Genomic DNA, 20,831 nt, shown 5'->3' on the forward strand with positions numbered 1-20,831 from the left:
CCGGAGAGAGCCCGGCCCACTGAGGGACTCCTCCCTGCCGTGGGGGCGGGGCCACAGCGCGGGCTGGCGGGTCGGCGCGCGCCGGCCCCGGATGCGGAAGTGATGCGCGCGGGGCGGGGCGCGGCGCGGCAGGCGCGCGCAGAGGGGCCGGCGGCCGCCGCCGCTCAGGTAACGGCACCGGGCGGGGCGCGGGGCGGGGCGCGGGGGGGCCCGGCCGGACCTGCCTCCTGCGCCCGCCGCCGCCGGCTGGGGGTTGGAGCGGGGCCGGGTGACCGGCGGGGGCCCTGCCCAGCCCCGGCGCGGGGGAGACACCGGCGGTTGTGTAATTACCGAGAGCGGCGATCCCCGGGCGGCTGCGGACCCTCGGGGCCGGCCGGTGCGGGGGCTGCCGCCGCGGAGAAGGAGCGGGGCTCGGGGCCGAGCCTGTCGGCGCTGCTGCGGCGCCGGGAACGAAGGGTGGCCCCGGTGGCCCCGATGCCCGGGCGGTGTCGCCGGGAGGGTGATGCTCTCCCGGGCACCGGTGGCCTCGCGTGTTCCCGGGGGGCGGCTGCGAGTCTCACCCGTGTCTGCACGGGCGGCTCTCGCTTAAGGAGCAGAGATCGACGCTGGGCTGCTCAGCCCGTGCTTTGGTAAAGCGAGTGGCCGATGCTGCTCTGCAGGCCCGGCTCAGCCCGTTCCTGCCCGGAGCCCGGAGCAGCGATTTGCCGTCAGGGTTGTCCCGGCGCCGGCAGAGGCGGTGCCAGCCCCGCCGGAGCTCCTCCCGGGCTCACGGGGCGGTCCCCGCGCTCCGGTGCTGGGCCGAGGAGGACCCGGGAGCGGGGACGAGCCATCCGCTGTCCTGCCTGTCCGGTGCTCAGGGGGAGAAGCCGAGAGGCGCAGTCTGCTGGCTCAGGGCTTAGGGAGTGTTCGTGTGAGGCAGAGAATGTGAAGAAAGAAAAGTTGGAGCTTTTGTCCAAAGGCTAGAAACTCATGACAATCCCAGGAAATCAAACGATGCTTTAGTTTTAGTGAAGGAGGAGGACGTCTGACACAAGCCCCAGTGATTTGCTTTTTAACCTCTTCACAGGCTTCTCAGAAGATGTGGTTAAATCTGCAGGGAGATGTTTGAATGTGAAAATGAGGCTTGGGAATATCTATTTGGCTTTACTCTCTTCTTTTGTTCATGAAGCATTTCCTTAGATACTCAAATGTTTCCCCTTAAAGCACCTTTCTTAAAAACATAGTTGGAAGTATCTTTCTTAAACGTATATACTTGAATCTTGAGGAATTAAGCTTTTCCTTTTAATCTAACCCAGGAGCTGGACTTCAGTCATCCTTGAGGGTCTCTTCTAGCTTGGGCTTTTCTATGGTTAATCCAGTGTACATTGATTTAACATTGTTTTTATTTTTAGGATAAACTGAAAAGCTCAGGGTAACTGATGTTCAACAGCCCTGATGCTCTCATCTGGGGTGGAGTCTCCCCTTGATTCTTCTGTGTCTGCTGTGATAGAGGAGTTGTACACTGGACTGGCAGAGAGCATCTCCACAGAACTCATGGCAGTGCCAGGGCCCAGCCTGGGACTGGATGCACAATCTGATGGGCCAGTGCCTGTGCTGGCACACAGGGATGGGCCGTGGACTTCTGCCATAGGAAACTTCCGCCAGAAAACGGAGGATTTGGGTGATATGCTCCAGGTGATTTCTCATGGGCCAGCAGAATCCTTTCCTGAAGGATTATTACAGGCTGGAGACCTTGCAGAGGATGAAAAAAACAGAAAAAGACACTTTAGGAAACTAGACTGTTCTAGTGATGGACCCCAGAAAGAACATGAAGAGGCTCAAGGTGCTGAGGACCATCCTGCTGAATGTTGTCCTTCAACCCTGGATGAAAGTTGGTCAGAACAAGTAAGTGAATGCAGAATCCCTGTGTGATAGCTTGAATTTAGGGTTAGAGTCACTAGGCAGTGGGTTTGGCAATGGGTTTCCTGGTTCTTTTTTGTGTCTTCTGGTACAGAATCATAAAATTGTTTGAGTGGGAAGAGGACCTTGAAGGTCATCTTGTTCCCACTCCCTGCCATGGGCAGGGACACCTTCCACTGGACCAAGTTGCTCAGAGCCCTGTCCAGCCTGGCCTTGGACATGTCCAGGGTGTGGGTGTGTGTCAGTGTCTGGATTATTGTGGGTCCACTGAAAAATTAGACTCAGTAGTTCAGTAGACCAGCAGTATTTTAAAATAATCAGTTTTCACTTGCTTAAATATTGTTGGAATGGTGCAAGGCAGATATGTAACAGAACAAGGTGCACAGCTGAGTGTTTTGCCATAATTACTGGGTGTTGCATAACACTAAAATAATCTGTGTGTTTAATTCCAAATTTTTATCTGTTTATCTGAAATTAAAAAAAAATATTTATCATTATGTGAAATTAAAATTATTAAATGCTTTATAGTAATTCAGTTTTCCACGATGAATTTTCACATATTTCTAAATGCAGGTAGTTTGGTTGTGGGATCATGGTTTGGTGATTTTGCTAGCAGATTTAGGTCATCTATTCCTGGGTTTGTGGTTTTGAGCCCAAGGAATAGTAGAAGGCAAGTTCTAATAGAGGCAGAAAATGCACACACCTTCCCAGAAGTCTAGTGGTAGTGGTTTGGAGGTGTGTACCAGACTTGGAGACTGGATTACTCTTCTCATCCAATTTCCAACAATTTGCATTTTAAGATATGTACTTACATTTTGGCTTGTGGCTTTTTGAAGTCACAAGGCTTCCTTGCTGCTAAATAGAGGTGTTTTGGGGATACATCCTCAGTGCTTGTGTGAAGCCCCTGCAATGCAAGACTGCCTCTGCCAAGGCTGATATGTCTGGAGGTTTCACAGTGAGTTCCTTATTCTGAACTAACCCCACTAAGTAGATGCAGTCCCTGAGACATGACACACTTCAGAAAATCTAACCATTTCCACTGCTATTTCTGTCTTGTTCCAGGAGGACCCTCACTTAAACAAGCAAGGGGCAAAGTCTTTGAGAACCTGTTGCACTGAAATTGCAGGATCTCTGAGGAACACAGGTAGTTATCTTAGCTGTACATCCCTATCCAGCCCCTGCTTCTCTCCCAGTTATTTACTGTTGATTTAAAATGGATGAGTGATTGTGGGATGGCTCATTATTTTATGGTAGAAAGTATTACCCTGTGTAACTGTAAAAATCTCAATGCTTTACTTTCTCCTGGCAGGGTATGTACTTGCTTGCAGAACTTTTGTGTAGAGGATGTGTTTTAGTTATCTGTTTCCAAAGCAGAAGAGGTTGTTAATAGCAGATGTTTTGCATTTCCTTTTGTTTCAAAGATGGAGCATATGACAGCAGTAATAGCATCCATATATATAGAAAAGTATTACTCATTCATTTTTGAGTGTTCTAAAAAATAAAATTTAAAGTGCAGAATCCAAAGAAAGAGGACAGCTAACATAATTATTAATTTTGTTATGATCCTCCATAATCTTCTAGCTCCAAGTACTTTGGTCACTTTGCCTGCATCTAGTAATTATTTTCTTTTTCCCTGCCTGCTATCTTTACCTAAACCTGTATTTAGCTGGCAAATCTAGGCTTGGTGCTTACGAGAAAACAGGGAAAAGATCTGCAGAAGTCTGAGTAAATATGTTCCCTGTAAAGTTTTGAGTAAGAATTTATTCTACAGTAACTGTAATTTTTTTTAATTAGCACCTTCTTAATGATTTTTCAGAAAAAGTTTATGAATAATCCAAATTGCTTGGGCAGATATGTTTTGTTTTCCTATGGATGAGTTAGTGACAGACATGTCTTAAAGGAAGAAGAAATGGCAATGGCCACACAATGCACAGCCATATTTCTAGGCTGGAGCAGATCAAGTCCCAGCCTATGCTGAATTTTGATGTTACAAATAAGCATTATTTTAATTTTGGCTGTGGTTTCCTGTGTGTTAAGTTACAGGACCTGCGTTCACCTGGCTTGATATTAGAGGAATCTGAAATATACAAGACTGAGAATGTCTATATTGAAGAGGATTCTCTTTGTTGGCTTTGTGGTGGAGTAGTTTGTTTTTTCCTCTAAAGACTTGTAGTAAAATTGTGAGCATCAATTCTCACTTTTAAGAACATTTTGGTAACCAACACTGCACGGAATGTTGTATACAACAACAAAAGGTACTTAATAAGCTGAATGCCTTCTAAATTTAGCATGTGGTTCTGATTTGCTTTATTTTTTTTTCTTATGCAGAAGAAAACCAAGCAAATGTTCAGGTGACAGCTGAAACTCTGCCAAAGCTCACTGAAGAAGTACAAGGTATGAAGGCTGATGGGACTAGGATATTTAGTAAAGCAGGATACAGGAATGACAGAGTGAGTAAAGGTCTTCCACCTGAGAGCAGTCAATGCCCAGATGTAGACACAGTCATGGCCAGAGCTGGGGTTTCAGAAACCAGCAACTTAGGTTTTTTAGAGCCTTTAAAAGTCGTGGACATTGGAGGAGCTACAGATCATCCACAAGAAACCAGTGACTCTAGTGGGTCAAAAGCCCATGCTGCCATGCCATTGAGAACAGGGGGGAATGGTGTATCTGTTTTGGAGATTAGAGAAGAAAAGCTACCCAGACAAAATCCTCTTAATGAATTCAGTACGTCATTTGCTAATTGCCAGACCTGTCAGCAGGATGAAGAAAATTATGATTATGACTTTAAGAGTTCTGTACCTGGACAAAATGGACCTCATGAGTTGTTCTCAGCAAAAAGCTGTAGAACACTCTCCACACAAAGTACTGAAGTTTTGTGTCCAGTTCTGAAAAGCACCTGTTCTATGGACTTTGGAAATATGCCACTAGAAAGCAGTTCTGCAGTTCATGGAATTATCAATGAAACCCCCCAGAAGTACCTTCCCCAAAACATGAAACATCACACTCCTTATGATCATGGAACTGGGTTTTTAGAAAACCAAACCTCCACATCTGTACCAGTAGAGCAGATCTCAGTGGTAAGGAAAAAAGGATTATCTAGCACAAAAACTGATCTTAGGGAATTAAGTGCTACTATAGGAAAATCATACTCTGAATCTAAAGAGGCTGCTGAAGTCTGGAGAAAAATTGCTGTGAGAGATAACACTGAAATTTGTACCTGGCCTGAACCTCAAGATGCTGCTAATTCTGAGCATTGTCATTCTCCAGTTTTTAGTTCTGTTGCTTCATCTGCTGAGTTCTCAAAAGAAAAAATTAAAATATTCTTGTCAGAAGGTGATAAGTTGAAAAAGGACCAGTGGCAATTCTCTGCCAGTGACCCATGCAAGAATGATATAAAAGAAAATAATTTGTGGGTAGAAATGAGTAATGTTGCTTCCCATGAAACTGGGCAGAGAGACAGATGCTTTCATAGTAATGCCAATAAAATTCCTCCTCTCAGTAACCACAGCTGTCTTGATCTCAGTACCAAGCTGGAAAAAGACTCACCCAAGGCACAACTGCTTGAAAAGGAATCTGAGAGCAATACAACATCAGAAGAGTTGGCTGGTGGTTTAGCTGGAGCTGCAGAAGCTGATAGTAGTGACAGCTTATCCACTGGGAACAAAACAAATTTGTTTCATACACTAAATGTAACTCTACCTCCTGATTTACAAAAATCAAGAGAACCTCATTATAATGAGTGTCTTCCTTGTACTGCTAATAAAGTTTCATCCAGGGACAAGGCTTGGGATAATCTGTCTAGAAAAGAATTAATTGCTGCTTCTGGAACAACAGCAAAACAAGTTGGTGAAGTTTTGCTTCATAAAGACAAATTCAAGTCTTCTGTAAATTATATGACTTTTGATAACCCTAATACAAAAAGCAGAGTATCCCAAATAAACATAAAATCTTCTGCAGGAAAGAAGGAGAGAGTCACTGGTTTAGAAAATGAACTTTGTTGCACGTGGATTTGTAATAATCAGAGTACAGAAAAACAGGGTACAGCTGCCAGTACTTCCTGTATTTTATCAGGGAGTACACGTGTGGATGAAGTTTTCCTGAACAGTCATTCTTTTGGTGTTGAAGTTGGTAAGATTGAAGAAAATGATAATTTGGAAGGAGAGTCTTCATCAGGATATAACAGTAAAGGGGCAGCCATCTTTCCAGAACCACACGCCCCTTTGGCACGTGGATCTCTTTGTGAAAATGACTGGGGCAACAGAGGGATAGCTCTGCATGGGATAAATGACATTCCCAGAGGAAAAAACGTATTTTGCTCAGCACATACTGCAAAGAGGTCTACTGCTACCTTGGCAAGAGATGAGATTTCAAATAAGAATATGGAGGTTGTGGAACAATTTGATCTTTGTAAGGGAACAGGCAGTGAAATTGTTTATGACAGAGATGAGGCAAAAGAACAGATTGGTATGTGTGCTTCCCAGACAGATGAAACTGATAAAACAAGAGCTGTGGATTCCCCAAACGCTCCTGAAGGCAATCAGAGAAATAAGATGAGTAAACAGCTATTAGACAGATATTTGAAGAAAAACACCTGTGCTCATAATTTTGGCTTTTACAACTCTCTGTTAGGCCCATGGAAGAGAGAACTGGACACATGTGAGCAGGAAGAAAAGCCATTGCTCACAGCTGATCCCTGTGATTGTAGCAGTTCCACCTGTGATCCACATGCAGCACTTGACAACATGGACATTCCAACACAACATCCTGGCCAGACAGGAGAGACCCTCTGTGCAATGGAAAATCAGTTTCATCCATGTCAGAGTGAGTCTGATGTCCCAGTGCTGGGCAGTGAGCAACATTTAAAAAGTTTAACCAACCAACCAAACACTGACTTACAAACCATGGGTGGTTCTGTGGAAAGAGATGAAGCTGGTCCTAATCATAGTGAAGAGGTCCTGCTAAAAACAGGTGGTGACCTGCCTCTGCTAGAACATAAATATGCAAGAAAAGCCAGGTTTAAAGGAGCTCTACAAGAGAATGTCACGGGTTTGGACTCTTCAATTGGTGTGAAAAATGAACAGTCTTCAGGATACATGGACTCCATCAGTGATGTAATTGAAGAGAAGACAATCAGAGTACAAGAACATGAGAACAGATGGGAAAGAGACAATAAAGGAACTCTTGAAGAAAACTTTTCTGATGGCAGACCACATTGCTCACAGCAGGCTCATTTTATCAAATGTGCAAAAGACAAAGCAGAGCTGGTGTTTGCAGGAAACAAAACGCAGCAATCTTTGCCAAAGATGAAGTCGTTGGTGAAGAACCAGGGAAATACAATTAGTGCTCAATTTCTGCCCATTTCATCAGTTCATGGGAGTCTTTCATACAAGCCAAAAAATATAAATGTGCTTTCAGATACAAAAAACAGAGAAAATCTGAGTGTAACTCCTATCTTAAATAACTCTCACCTGCAGTTAACTTTTGAGCCCGGTGAAGAAACTGATGCTCAAAGAGGCATTGGTCCATCTCATTTTGGAAAATTTGACATCCAAGAATCTTGTGTTGAGACTCGGGCAGATTCAGAAACTGTGTCAGCTCTGAATTCTCACATGTCTCTGTCTGAGAAGGAAAGGCTGTGCATGTCACCTGAGAGTACACAAAGAGATAATTGTGATTCATCTTCAGCTGAAGTTTTTAGCAAAGATACTTCAATGACAAAAATTCTTTCTGTAACAATTTCTGTGAAGAAAAAAACGAGCAATATTGAGGTTCCATCTTCAGGGGATGAATCAGCAGCTGGCTCTCTGTATGGTGCCAAAAGCTCAAGAGTTTGTGCCCACAGCAAAGAAAGTCTGAAAGGTGAGAGGCTTTGCATGCCGGATGTAAAAGACATGAACGTGAGTTCACCAAAAAGTCCTCCCAGTGAAGAGACGTTAAAGAATACAGATAAGCTGGAAAACATAAATGTGCTTTCAGATATGGAAAACAGAGAAAGTCTGAGTATAACTCCTATCTTAAATAACTCTTGCCCGCAGTTAACTTTTGGACCTGATAAAGAAACTGATGCTCAAAGGGGCATTGATCCATCTCATTCTGAAAAGTTTGACATCCAAGAAACTTCTAATATGACTCAGGTGGATTTAGAAACAATGTCAGCTCTGAACTCTCACATTTCTCTGCCTGAGAAAGAAAAGCTGTGTATGTCACCTGAGAATACACAAAGAGATATTTCATCTTCAGACAAAAAATTTAACAAAGATAGTTCAATGACAAAAATCCTTTCTGTAACAATTTCTGTGAAGAAAAAAACCAGCAATATTGAGGTTCCATCTTCAGGGGATGAATCAGCAGCTGGCTCTCTGTATGGTGCCAAAAGCCCAAGAGTTTGTGCCCACAGCAAAGAAAGTCTGAAAGGTGAAGGACTTTGTGTGTCAGCTGTGAAAGACATGGACATGGGCTCACCAAAAAGTCCTCCCAGTGAAGAGAAATCTAAGAAAATCTGTGTAGAAGAGAAGATAGGAAAAAAGGTAGTCCCTAGAGGAAGGTTGGCCAAAGATTGTCAGTGGGCCTCTAAAGAGTCTGGTAGCAGAATAGTCCCCCTCAGGACTGAGAATTACAGAAAGGTTTTGGAAGAAATCCCAAAATCCAAACTAAATAATCTTTCAAAAGAAAGACAAAATGATACAAAGCTCCCAAACTTAGCAGGTACCAGTGCACTTTCAGAAGCTGTGCATGATGGTGAGGCTGGAGCTGTATCTGACACAGAGGCTGCCCCAGAAGTGCAGGATGATACAACGCCCGCATTTTCTCCACCTCCGAGCACACTATCAGACAGTTGCAAAGAGCCATCCCCAAACTGTGTGGTTTGCAGTGAAGCGTGTGTGCCTTACAAATTAAATGCATGGAGCAAAGATAATGTAAAGGATGTAACAGAAGGGCAGGACAAAGTACCAACTCATGCAGTTCACAAGGAAAATGGGGCTTTAGGTTCGGAGCGACTTGATCAAATACAAGAACTTCAAATACTTAAACAAAAGAAGTATGGAAAGATGGAAGTACATCAGTTGGGCAAGGCACAACAAGAACAGAAGTTAGAACATCAGGAGAAAGCAAAAATCATACTGCAACCAAGTATGTTGCACAGTTCTGAACTCTTACGCAGCTCTTCAGCTGACTTGATGACATCTAGAAATGTGAAGTCTGGAGGGGCTTCAGAGGAGATTTTTGCTGTAAGAGGCAGTGAAAATAAACTATGTAGCACTTTACAAGAAGTTAAAAGGCCAAAGATTACCACAGATTTTATTAGTTCACAGTTTTTGAAGACTCAGGATTCAGAAATGGAAAACCTGAACCTTAATTTAGGGTATGATGGGATCCCTGGTGCCTTTGGAACTACAAATAAACGAAGAGGAACTACAAATAAAAACAGAGGACCTCTTCCGTTAAAAATACAACCTGGAAGGACATGCAAAAAAGTTCCCACATTGTGTCAGCTAAAAACCGTAAGAAAAATCAAAAAAATTAAAAGCTCACCTTTCTCTGAGATTCCTCTGGAAATATTCCCTAAACAGGAAAACACGCTTCTGGAATCTTTGTACTTTCCATGTAGACCACTGACAGTGGAAAAGGAAACAGCCATGAGATTTGCGCATATGCCAAGGCAGAGGGCCAAGAGGTGCAGTTTGTTGAACAGCTTGAAATTCAGAAAATGTACCAAAGAACCAGCATTGTTGAGCAAGTTGTCTGCAATGGCCAGCAAGCTCCTGGCCCCTGCCAAAAGCAGCCGTAACTTAGAACCTCTGCCATATTCTTCTGAAATTCTTCCAGTGGGTGACAGGTTCAGCCAATGTAGATCTAAAAATCTCTTGGAAGCCTTTTCTTGCATTAACAGGAACGTACACTCACGCTGGGCTGACAGCTGCTGCACCAAGATGTTCAGCTTTCAGCCTTTGGCACTTTATCCTGTAGAAACTACCAAAATACTTTCTTCGGACTTAAGCCACATGCCTCCAACCTCTTTATTGGACACCTCAGTTTTCCCAATTTCTTTTCACGTAAAATTGGACTCCAGTCCTGTGACAGACCTCAGAGGGATTACATCCCAGCACTCTGTACATCACAGCCCAGTGTTCAGAGAAACTCCAGCATCAGCTTCAAAGTGGACTTTGTCTTTTCTCCTGTCTCAGAGCTGTCCGGATACAACAGCTTTCAAGGAAGATTCCAGTGTAAATAATGAGCTTCATTCCTCTCACTCCACAAAAACCCCCAGGACTGTTGCTGTTCTTCCTGACCCTGGAAGAAACACTGTAGCTGGAAGAAGAGGAGGTTGTTCCAGTCTTGGCCTTCACACAGTGTTAGCACTTTCTTCCCCTGGATGTTACAGGATTTGGACAAGAAGAAGAAACTTAACCAGCCATATTCCTACCATCCAGAGACTGTTCATATCGCAGCTGGCACAGGGTTTGAAAGGGGACAGGTACCCGAGGTGTGTGTCCGATGAGCTCGTCTCCTCACTGCCATACTCCCTGGGCAGGGTTTTGTCCATATGGAGCCAGCACGGTCCTGCTGCTCGTCCTTCCGAAAACACTCCTCTCCATTCCAGTCACTGCAGGTGGCAGCCAAGTGTGGGCATCGAGAACAGGTAAAACCCATCAACTTATTTCTGAGATTAAATGTGTGCAGGGTATAGACTTGCTCCTTTTTGGGAGGGAGAGGGTGATTGCAGCTTGCACTGGAGGGTCAGTTTCTCCTGTTCCAGATCTACACATTCTGCTCCAGCAATGGCTCAACGTGGAAGATCCTTTATTACAGAACAGTCTGTTAGCTGAATTTTAATATATTTGCCTTCACTTCTTTAATACTATCCTGTTTTGGCAGAATGGCTAACTCTATTTTCTTCTCCCTTGCAAAATATACACATCATGCATCAGAGTATATAATGCAAAAGGTGAGCTACTTCATTAGGTCTATTCAGAGTGACTGCAGAGGAACTGGATTTCTGAGGTAGGAAAGTTTTTTTCAGAGGTCTGAGCCACAAATACCCCTTGGAACCAAATGCTCAATATCAGGTTAGGAAGAATTGTAAAGGGTGGGGGGCGTCATTCAGTAACATTTTTACTTGTATTCCATGATCATTCTATGCTAATTGAAACCTCCTTATGCATGCTATGGCTTTTCATATGTGACATTGGCACAAGCAAATGTAGCTCCAGTTAACATCAGTAATGAGTTTTTCTCTGAGTGTCAATCTTGTTATGAGTGGGAAGAGGACTGAAATCTACTTTGCATATTTGATTTTACTTTGCTATGAGCATTTAAGATCATTTTGCTAATAAAAAGAATGAAAGAAGTTCCTAACTCTGTTACAGGATTTTTGCATGTCCTTGAGCCAAGACTTTGCTCTTTATCCCTCAGTAACATAGAGCAGTTCGGTTCCTGATTTCATTGCCTTGCAATTCCTGGACAGAGCTCATGAGCATTGTAGCAAAGTCTATTTAATTCATTGTTTTGATTAGTGTGGCAGTCTGTAGAGAACTGTTGAATTTAACCTATGTCACCGATTGACACAAGTGTAACCAAAAATCTTGCCAGATAAGCAATGCTGCACTTTGCTTTGTATAAATGGGTAACATATCTAAAAGTTTATCACTTGTTAGTATAAATTCTAATGTCTGCCAAAGGTGTGAGCAAGCTTATGAAAGCACTGCTCCACTCTGGAGTTGTCTGCACTAAAAGAATTAAGTTGAATAATGGCATAGAGACAACTTGCAGCACATTCTATGGGACTTGCTTCCATTTTCATCCCATGGTCTGAAAGTGATCATGCCAGTAAAGTACAGTTTGAGCGCTAAACATAAAAATAACATATTGTTAAAAACAAAACAAACATATTTTTAAAACTTAGTTGTGAATTAGTGTGAATTTAGTGTTTTGTGTTGCTGAGGCATCACAAGGAGGTTATCCTTGGAGTGGGAGATCAGAATTTGGGGGTTTTCCCACAGCCTTAATTCTGCAGGCTCCTCAGCAGCTCGGGACTGCACATCCAGTTAACAAATGTCTAAGAGGATTTTGTTCCTGACGTAAGGAGTAATTGGAAAGCTGTGTGCTTTGCTATGAGTGATCTTTTTCCCAAAGGGAGAGTATTCAAATCAAACTTTTTCACTTCAAGTGAAAAATAAGCCAGAGTTAAAATACCCTAAAATTCAGTTTGGTTTTTTTTCTCTAAAATATCTTACAACTATGTATATGAAGCAGATGTAAATCTGTCCCACTCAGATGCTTGGTATGTAAATATAAGAGGCATGTTTGGTGCAGTATAAAAGCATTTTCAGCTCCCACTATGACAGAAATCTTTGCCTGTTTTAAGATAATTAAAAATCACAAAAATCAAAAAGTTCCCTGCAGGACATTTTCATCTAGAAAGTATTTGTTCTCTTTTAAATATTTCACTCACAATTAGTATTCTTAATAACCAGGAGAACAAGGAACTAAGGTAGTTTCTCTACCTGACTTCCACTGTCCCTTCCACTGTCAATATAGAAGTATTCTTTTAGTGACTTTTTTTCTAATTAATGCTTATTTGAATCAAAAATTTCTAAAGTGATTTTCTTCTGTCCTTATAATTTTGTATTATTATTGCATGAACAAAAAGCTCTGTCTCTAACAGAGAGGGCTCTGCTGCTGCAGGTTGATACAGGTTCCAGTAACACTGGAATAGTGACTGGAATGTTGAAACAATGTTACAGTTCTGACAGAAGTGATAGACACAAAAAGTGGGTCTTTCTGACCTCTTTATGAATAGTTGGTGCTATTCCCTGTGCTTCCAGCATGGCTGGTTTTAATTCCCTTTGTAGAATTCCAGTCTGGCTGTAACATCTTTGCTTTAGAACAGTGAAGTGCATTTCACTGTTGGTTTGAGAGAGTAGCAAATACAAGATTTGCTGTTGAATGTAATAAAAGCTTTCCCAAGTGATTTCCTGCTATTAATAATAGTATGGGCACAAAAGCAAAGCTTAATATCAAAGGACATAGAGTTGCTGTGCTGACTTTTATACCATAGAATTCTGGTTATTACCAACCCTTATGGAAAGACCTTTGGTTATTCCAATCAAGTGAGGGTATTGGAGGCTGTGGGAGTTAGAGGCAACAGGGAGTTCACTTAATGGAAGTACTTCCTTTCACCTGTTACTGTTGCCATTATACACTATTTTATTTAGTAACCAGATCCTTCAAGGGTTTTGGTTACTTTAATTTTAAAAACTTGGGGTTTTGAGTAAGGAATACAGACTTTCATAGAAAGAATTACAATTTTCAGACTTTAATAATTATGTAGAAATAATTATGACTTTAAATATTACTGTCTGACTCTCTTTCTGTGCCTTTCCTTTTCTCATTACTACCATTTTTAAATGGAAGTAGGACAGTTTCCCTAACAATGAAATCTAGTAGCCTAAACAACACATGTGGCTGTCTTGTATCATTTTAGTTTTTCATTCTCATCCCTGATATGAGCATCTTGTCTTACAGTCCAGTTTATACTAATACTTTTTCCCTCATCTTTTTATAGCATAGACCTAATTTTTGCCTGTCTTGTTTTGTTTTGTTTTTTCATTCCTGTTTTGACCCAGCTGTGCCATGTTACCACACTTACCTGTGCAAAATATGGGAGCACTGCAGACCTCAGGCCACGCAATACGGTAAGTCTGGGGATGTTGATGTTCATTCTGGGTAGTGGGGCTATAATCTTCCTCAGAAAGCCACTGCTTATGGCATCTTGGCTTTCAGTTTTTGGCAGTTCACTCCCAGAACAGCTTTCTGATTAGGCAGTGGGTGAGGTAAGCTGACAGGGTGATGTAATGTAGAAGAGTGGAGGGGCAGTTATGTAAACACCACATAGATCACTGCACAGAACAGTTCTGTTACCTTCAACTTCACTTCTTATGAAATGAGTATGTGAAACTATAGAAGTTTGATTCCTTCCTTGGATAGAAATTTGACTCCTTATTTGGATATAAGTCCTTTCTGCCAGAGCAACTGGATGATAGGTCCTGAAACTTCTTTCTGTTCCTTCTAAGTGTGGGGATGGCAGGTATCAAAGCTGTATTTTAAGTTTATCTGTAAACAAAAAATGTGATTGATAGTTGTGTCAAAGAAATTTCCTGGCAGAAAAGGAAGGTTGATCCCTTTCTATCAGTAGTTGATAAATAGAGCTGTATACTGTTTAGCTGTATGAAAAGGAAAAGAGTGGGTTTAAAATTACATGTTCAAATACTCTGGCAGTTTAGTTGGTGTCAGTATCTGAGTAGGCTGCAGCAGGTTTGGGCTGTATGTGTGTACCAGAGTTCACTTACTTGGGCAATTTCTGTGAACTGTGTTGGCTTTTTGTGCCCATAATTGCAATTTAGGACAATCTCCTGAGAGCATGGAATGCTGTTGCAGTATCAGTTGGGTATCAATCTGCATGTGTTTCATTCTTTCTCTCTTACAGTCTGGAAACTTCATTCCCTTTTCCGTTACCAAAGCCTCATGCACTTCCAGAGTCATTGCCATGTCCCCCCAGGCTTTCAGCATCTGAGCTCCAGATCCCTGCCCTTGATGAAGCAGATGCTTCTGTTCCAGCCTGTCTGAGATCCCAAGATGACACAGAACTGAAAAAAGTGAGTCCATATTGTATTTAAATCTCTCAGACTCTTGGTTCTCCAGAAACTGAAGCTGCTGCTGCTGCTGGATATTAAGTAACTGTTAAATATGAGGAGAAAAAACAGGCTGCAGGTCCTACTCTGTGCTGCTGCTTGCTTTGATTCAAGCAGAAAGAAGGTGGCAAACCAGAGAGGAATGTTTATCCTATAGATAATGTATATACAGAATAAAAGGGAATTCTGTTGACCACTGTGGTTTTAATTTCCTTGATTTTAACTTTACTTCTCCTTCTTTCTTTCTTTCTTAAGACTGAGCCAGAAAAGAGGCCAAAGAAAGTCTCACAGATCCGAATCAGGAAAACTGTTCCTAAGCCAGACCCTAACCTTACTCCAATGGGACTACCCAAACCAAAAAGGTGAGCAGTACCTCTGAAATGGGCTCAAAATATATGAGTGTAATCATTTCAATGAATGTTTTTCTTACCACCACTGTTTTATACAGCCCCAGTTGAGTGACGTCTGATGTTTAGTTCCTTTACAAGAAAAGATTAACACGGCTCTATTGGCTGGATCAAAACTGCTGATTGGAGTTTAGGCAAAATGTGAAAAAGCAAGCTGCAATGCAGTCATTTTTAAATTTCTAAAGAAGAAAGAAGTTTTTATTGATCATTGTAAAATGAAAATTAGTCCACCTGCAGTGCACAGTGAGATAAAGTGATCTATCAGGAAGTTCTGTTGATGCAAATCATGTTGGAGTTTTTCACAGTTCTTCCTTTGTTTGGGGTATGATCTTAGGGAAACATTAGTTCACTGAAAGTATGGGAAATCACAGTGCCAGATGTTGATAAAGTTTTCCAATCAGTCATTTAGGGTGACTGCTGGTCATACTGGTGAAATTAGTCATACTTCATTTAGTATGACTTCTGTCCTAAACACAGGTACCACCTTTGACAAAGGAATGCATTTCTTCAGAGATCAGCTTGGTAATTGTCAGTAACTAAAACCAGTGTCAAGACTAATACTTCATCTGTTAAAATGTAAGACTTTTTCTCAGCTTTCACAAAAGAGTGAAGGGGATTTCCCCTTCTGAGCATCATTATCTCAAAGCATCACAGAGTGCTGGAGGGAGTGTTGACCACTGCGGAAAGGGCAAGTCTTGACACCAGCCTTATAAAAACACTGTGTGAAATAATGTACTTAATGAGCTCATTTTTCATTCCTCCTTGTTCCCAATTAGTTAAAGTGCAATTAGTTAGTATTTAGGCATAGAATGCAAACCATTTGTTTCTTGTAAATCTGCTTGCTGTGAAGAGAGGTTGTGTTGAGATTCTTCCTTCTAGATTGATTTGTCATTACTTTTTCAGGCTTAAGAAGAAAGAATTTAGTTTAGAAGAAATTTACACAAACAAGAACTATAAGTCCCCTCCTCCTGCCAGGTTGGTTCTGCTTCCTAATAAGAAAACTTAAGAAAAATGTATATTAATTAGTGGGGGGAGAGAGAGGAGATGAAAGGTGTATGAAAGCTAAGAGGGAGATATGTTCTTAAAATTGGTCTAGTTTAAACTGCTAGAGAAAGTTAAATTGAAAATAGTTTGTTCTACTGTTTGGATGGGGAAAAGTGAAATAGAATATGAACTAAGAATTTGCAGCTGGTTAAGTATGGATTTGTATATTTTTTCATCTATCCATTCATTCCAGTCTCCATCAAAGTACGGTACTTTTCAAAATTCAAATTACATGTTCTTTAAAATGCTAACAATAATGGCTTGTCATCAAACATTCAAACCTATTTATTCTGTAAAATCAAGATTCTGTAATTGTGCTTTTGAACTGAAATACAAAGAGATTCTACCCAAATGTCTGTGCAGCAATAACTCAGCTGGCAGTAATGTGCATTGTAGGAGGTGTAAGGTGTGGATAACATTACAAGAGGTGTGGAGGGGCTGTAAAAATGTAAAAGTTAGAAGTGTGTTTACCTGGGTTATGAAATCTCCCAGTCTCTCTGCCAGTGTAAGGTGGCTGCTGCTAAAGTGTTCATGAGTTCTGTTCTTGCTTTTACCAGGAGCTTGGAAACAATCTTTGAGGAGCCCAAGGAGAAAAATGGACACTTGATCTCTGTCAGCCAGCAAAAGAGGAAGCGGATTCTAGAGTTTCAGGACTTTACTCTTCCCCGGAAAAGGAAGACACGAGGCAAAATCAAAGCAGTGGGTAGCTTCACCCGAGCAAAAAGAGCTGCACTGCAGAGTGCAGAGTTAGATGTTCTTCTGAGTCAGAAGCTAATGGACCTTGAAGCCTTTTTTGCAGAGGAGGTTGAGCAGGAGCAGGCCTCCAGCATCTGAGGGAGCCACTTAGCTGGAAATGGTCCAGTCAGCTTCTTTAGTATTTTCTTCTTGGGAGAGTTCTACTGACTTCTTCATACCTTACTCTGTCACTATGTTCTAACATCTGATAATCAGTTTTTGGCTGTGAGCCTCTTCAAGGTGCTATTTTTTTTTTGTTGTTTTGTTTTTAAATGCTGTTGGAGGGATTCTTTTAAGTCCCTGTTTGAGTGTAACACAGCCATATGAAATTTACCCTTCCTTTCTCAACCTCTGGAAAGAACTGCTTATATTTAATTAATTATGTTTAAATATCTTTTGGGGGTAGAGTAGGAGTGTCAAGGAGGGAGTAGTGCACCTTCAGTGATGCTAGAACTCTGTACTCCAGAACATTTGCACATTTGAGTCTGCTGTTGTTACTGTAATGGCTATTTTTAACAAGCTGACAAATGAGATATTGTGTTTGATAAAGAAAAATTCTAGCAAACACATTCTTGATATACCACTAACCTTTTGATAATTACGAGAAACTGTCTAGGTTTGCATTCAATTGTTTCTTCCTTCTGTTAACTTAGAAGGTCCCTTCTAAGTTTCTTTGCCCTTTCTGGCTCCAGGCAGCAGAAACCCCACATAATTAGACTTTAAATAACTTGCACTTTGTATATGTTTCTTTTAACGTGATTCAACTCCAAAAAGGTAATGTTTTAAGGAAAAATGGTGCCCAGTGCTATTTTTTCCCAAATAGCAGATTTTTTTACTTACTTGGCTGATGCCAACCTCTTCTCCAGAGGAAAAGGTAGTTGGTCCATGAGATGTTAAGCTGCAGGATACCTAGGCAGAGATTTTTATTTAACTGAACTGAGCTGCTGCATTCAGGGAACACCAGCAAAATCTCTGATACTTGTTTTAAAGTTATTTTAATTCCATTCATACTAACTTGATTTTAATGTCAACAAGAAGGGGTTTTTTTACCATTTTAGATTTACAATTCCTGTAGCTGATAATTAGATATTCTCTGTACAGCACAGTTGTATAATAGCCAGTGTTGTACAAAGAGCCTTGGAGTATGTGGACATGGTTTTCATTATGTAAGGCCATATGTAATCATCTGATGCAGCACTGGGCAATTTCTCAGCTCTACCTTTGGAAGGAAGAGAGCTCCCTTCTGGCATAACTTCTGTTAAACTTAACTTGAAGCATAATTCCAATGCTAGCTGCAGTTCAGGTAATTTCTATCCCTTAGTGCCTAGAGAAGTTATTCAGGCAAAGCTGTCGTTGCTGGGATGCTCAAATTTAATTAGTCTATTCTTTCTTTCACTTGTCACTTGAACTTGCACTTTCTTATTTATCTACCCATATAATAGAGTTTCTATTTACCTTCAAATTGAGCAAATATCTAGTGGGTGGGTATTTTTTATAAAGTCCCAATAAATGCAGGACTGCAAATACCATCACTTTCTTCTGTTGCTCTACCACTTCTGTTACTGACCAAACAGAAAACTAAATGTTAACAAGCAATCTGTTGAATTTCAGAGCTTTGAGAGTAGAGAAATGGCAGAGGATTATTACACTGTGTGTGCCTGAGTCTTAAAAGAAATCTAATCTGAGTTTGTTTTGCTCCCAGCTTATGTGCTGGGATTTCTAAAAGTTTATATTCTTGTTTTGAAGGGTAATTATCTTTAATCAGGAAGACTGAAGAAAAGAGAGGAGTGCACACTTAGAGTAGTAGTGTTTGGAGTTTGAGGGTAAAATAGCAAAGCAAACTTTGAACATATTGACATAGTATTTTTCTGGTTAACCTATTGGGCTGTTGTAGAACATTCTAATTGATCCTCTTTATTTTTGTAAAAAAAAAATCTCTAAAAAACAAAGGTCAACTGCCTCCTAAAAAAATGTTTGAAAGTTTCCCTATGCTGGCTTATTAGCCCAATTACTGACTAGTTGGAAGCAGTAGCAAGAGTGAGAGATATATTTTTATGGATTTATGCTATAGAATGGGATTGTTATAGAGCATTCATTCACCTATTAATATGGGAGGCTTCCAGTGCTGTGGCACAATTAAGCTGTAACCTTACCGGGGCCCTCAAGGACATGAAGATTGGGGTGGGGGGGAAGAGACTTGGGTCCAGGAAAAGTTAAGACCTCTAATGTGCTTCAAAACATGGAATGTGTTGAGTCTTTTCCTTTGGGTTATGTTGGGGGTTTTTTTGTTTTGTTTAGGGTGGGTTTGATTTTCTTCCCTGCTTTCTCTTATTTGTGGTTGCATGGAAATAAGAGCTTGTAACTTTTTTTCTACTACCTACAGCAGAGAGAGCAGAGCAAACAAAACACTTAAATTCTCTTCAGTTTACAGTAATTGGAGGAGTTACAAAATGATGTTGCATTTGTCTAGCTTCTCCCAGACCTTAGTTTGTGGAAACCCAAATACACAGCATTATTCTCTTTTGGTTTAGTGTTTGTATGATGATATAAGCTAGTGGAGACCAAGCATCTCTTCCCCCCTCCAGCATACAGGTGTCAGTCCTGCTTGTGCACTTTTTTGTTTTTTCCTTTCCCACCTCTGTTCCTGTTTACAGCACTCATGGAACAGCCATGTTCCTTGTGCTTGTACACTGGGAGTGATGACTGGGCAAAAGCTGAGCATTTGCCATTCTGAGCTGCTTCTGTCACAGATAATTGAAAGACAAAAGTGTAGGGGATTCATCTTTTGGGGTCTTGCATACATCCCTAGCAGGACATGTACACTTGCCTTTTCATTAAACAAACCCACCCCAGTGAGGATGTTTTTGTATCACTGTAGAAAGTACACCACAGACTAATGACTAGAACAGCTTGAGAAGGATTGCAAAGCTTTTGCCATGTCCTGTCTCTTAGTAGTAAGTTATGCAGAGCCAGGCAGCTCTTTGCTAAATTTGCTGATTGTTAGAAATAGAAAGATCACTTTTAAATGAAAAAAGAAAGGAAGAAAAAAACGTTTTCATCATGCAATGACTGGAGCAGCTAAGGCTCCTTAGTGTATGGTACAGCATATGCCTGGCTGGCTTTGAGTTCTGGTACTTGCTGGATATGATTTCCTGCAAGCACTTCTCATTCATTGTATTTTATTTCAGGTGGGCCTTTGGTATATTATGTTCCAGGTGCTTTTCTAGAATATGGATGGTAACTGTGGATTAAAAGTCTGTATGATGCTATCAAGTTAACAAATAGCTCAATGAGAATTTGTACACTTGTGCCATTAGCCTCCATCATGCTCTTGGCATTTTGTTTCTGTTCAATATTGTGTGAATCTAAAATTTTACTGTTTCTTTTGTGTGTGTTTTTAATTTATGGAAATAAATTTTTCTGAGAACCTTTCAGGTTTTTAAGGCCTTTAGGCTTATATGGGTAAAAATGCATGATAAAATGTCTTGCATGGGGGGAAAGGTCAAATCTTCAAAGAGATCAGCACTGTTAAGTAACAGGGCTTGCTGTTATTGAGGCACAGAGCAGCAGTTCTGTTCCTTCATCCCAGCCTGGGAGATTTTAAGCATGATCTCAGCTGCCATTCAGAGCACTGAGGCAGCATCCACCTCTTAGACAGCAGAGTAGCAGGAGCCAGGGAGCACAGAAAGCACAGACAGTTCCTGCTCAGCTCAGAGCTGAGATTCAAAGCTGGGGCTGGCCAGTGGTTCATGTACCATGGGCTGTGCAAGGAGCACACTGATGTTTGTGAATCAAAGCTGGAGCACAACATGGGGTCATCAACAAGGCCTAGTAAGCATTTGTAATGACTGTGTCAGAAAACAACATCCCTGCCCTTCCAACCCATAAAATCTTGTGTATAACCCAGATTTGTAATTTATCCCTGATCAGCTGTGTGCTGCTCTTGGCAAAGCTGGGCTGCCAGATGCATTTCTTCACCGTGTTCTCAGAACTCCCTTCTCCTGAGTGCAGTGTCACATAGGCCCCACAGATGGCAGGGAAGCTCCAGGAAAGA

General features: G+C 41.5%; 1 protein-coding gene across 2 annotated transcripts; it reads left to right on the forward strand.

Annotated features, from left to right (window-relative positions):
• The first annotated feature begins 121 nt into the window (after positions 1 to 121).
• PRR14L (proline rich 14 like) lies at positions 122 to 20,199 on the forward strand. Of its 2 annotated transcripts, XM_083873896.1 has the most exons (10): positions 122 to 168; positions 1,392 to 1,884; positions 2,962 to 3,043; positions 4,228 to 4,293; positions 6,529 to 10,540; positions 13,527 to 13,595; positions 14,387 to 14,555; positions 14,847 to 14,953; positions 15,902 to 15,973; positions 16,600 to 20,199. In XM_083873896.1, exons 2-10 carry the CDS (start codon positions 1,435 to 1,437, stop codon positions 16,874 to 16,876), a joined length of 5,304 nt encoding a protein of 1,767 aa, XP_083730022.1. In that variant the 5' UTR covers positions 122 to 168; positions 1,392 to 1,434; the 3' UTR covers positions 16,877 to 20,199. The 2 variants fall into 2 exon arrangements, with proteins under 2 accessions (XP_083730022.1, XP_083730021.1); XM_083873895.1 differs by having other exon boundaries at positions 4,228 to 10,540.
• The last annotated feature ends 632 nt before the right edge of the window (positions 20,200 to 20,831 follow it).

Source organism: Zosterops lateralis (assembly GCF_965231275.1).
Source record: "Zosterops lateralis genome assembly, chromosome: 17".
NCBI classification, from domain to species: Eukaryota; Metazoa; Chordata; class Aves; order Passeriformes; family Zosteropidae; genus Zosterops; species Zosterops lateralis.

Bases quoted from the DNA above. Each gene is read 5' to 3' on its own strand.
- PRR14L (XM_083873895.1), top strand. From the start codon at position 1,435: ATGCTCTCATCTGGGGTGGAGTCTCCCCTTGATTCTTCTGTGTCTGCT. The intron at 10,541-13,526 runs GTAAAACCCATC...GTTTTGACCCAG, and splicing joins AGTGTGGGCATCGAGAACAG to CTGTGCCATGTTACCACACT. The intron at 13,596-14,386 runs GTAAGTCTGGGG...TCTCTCTTACAG, and splicing joins ACCTCAGGCCACGCAATACG to TCTGGAAACTTCATTCCCTT.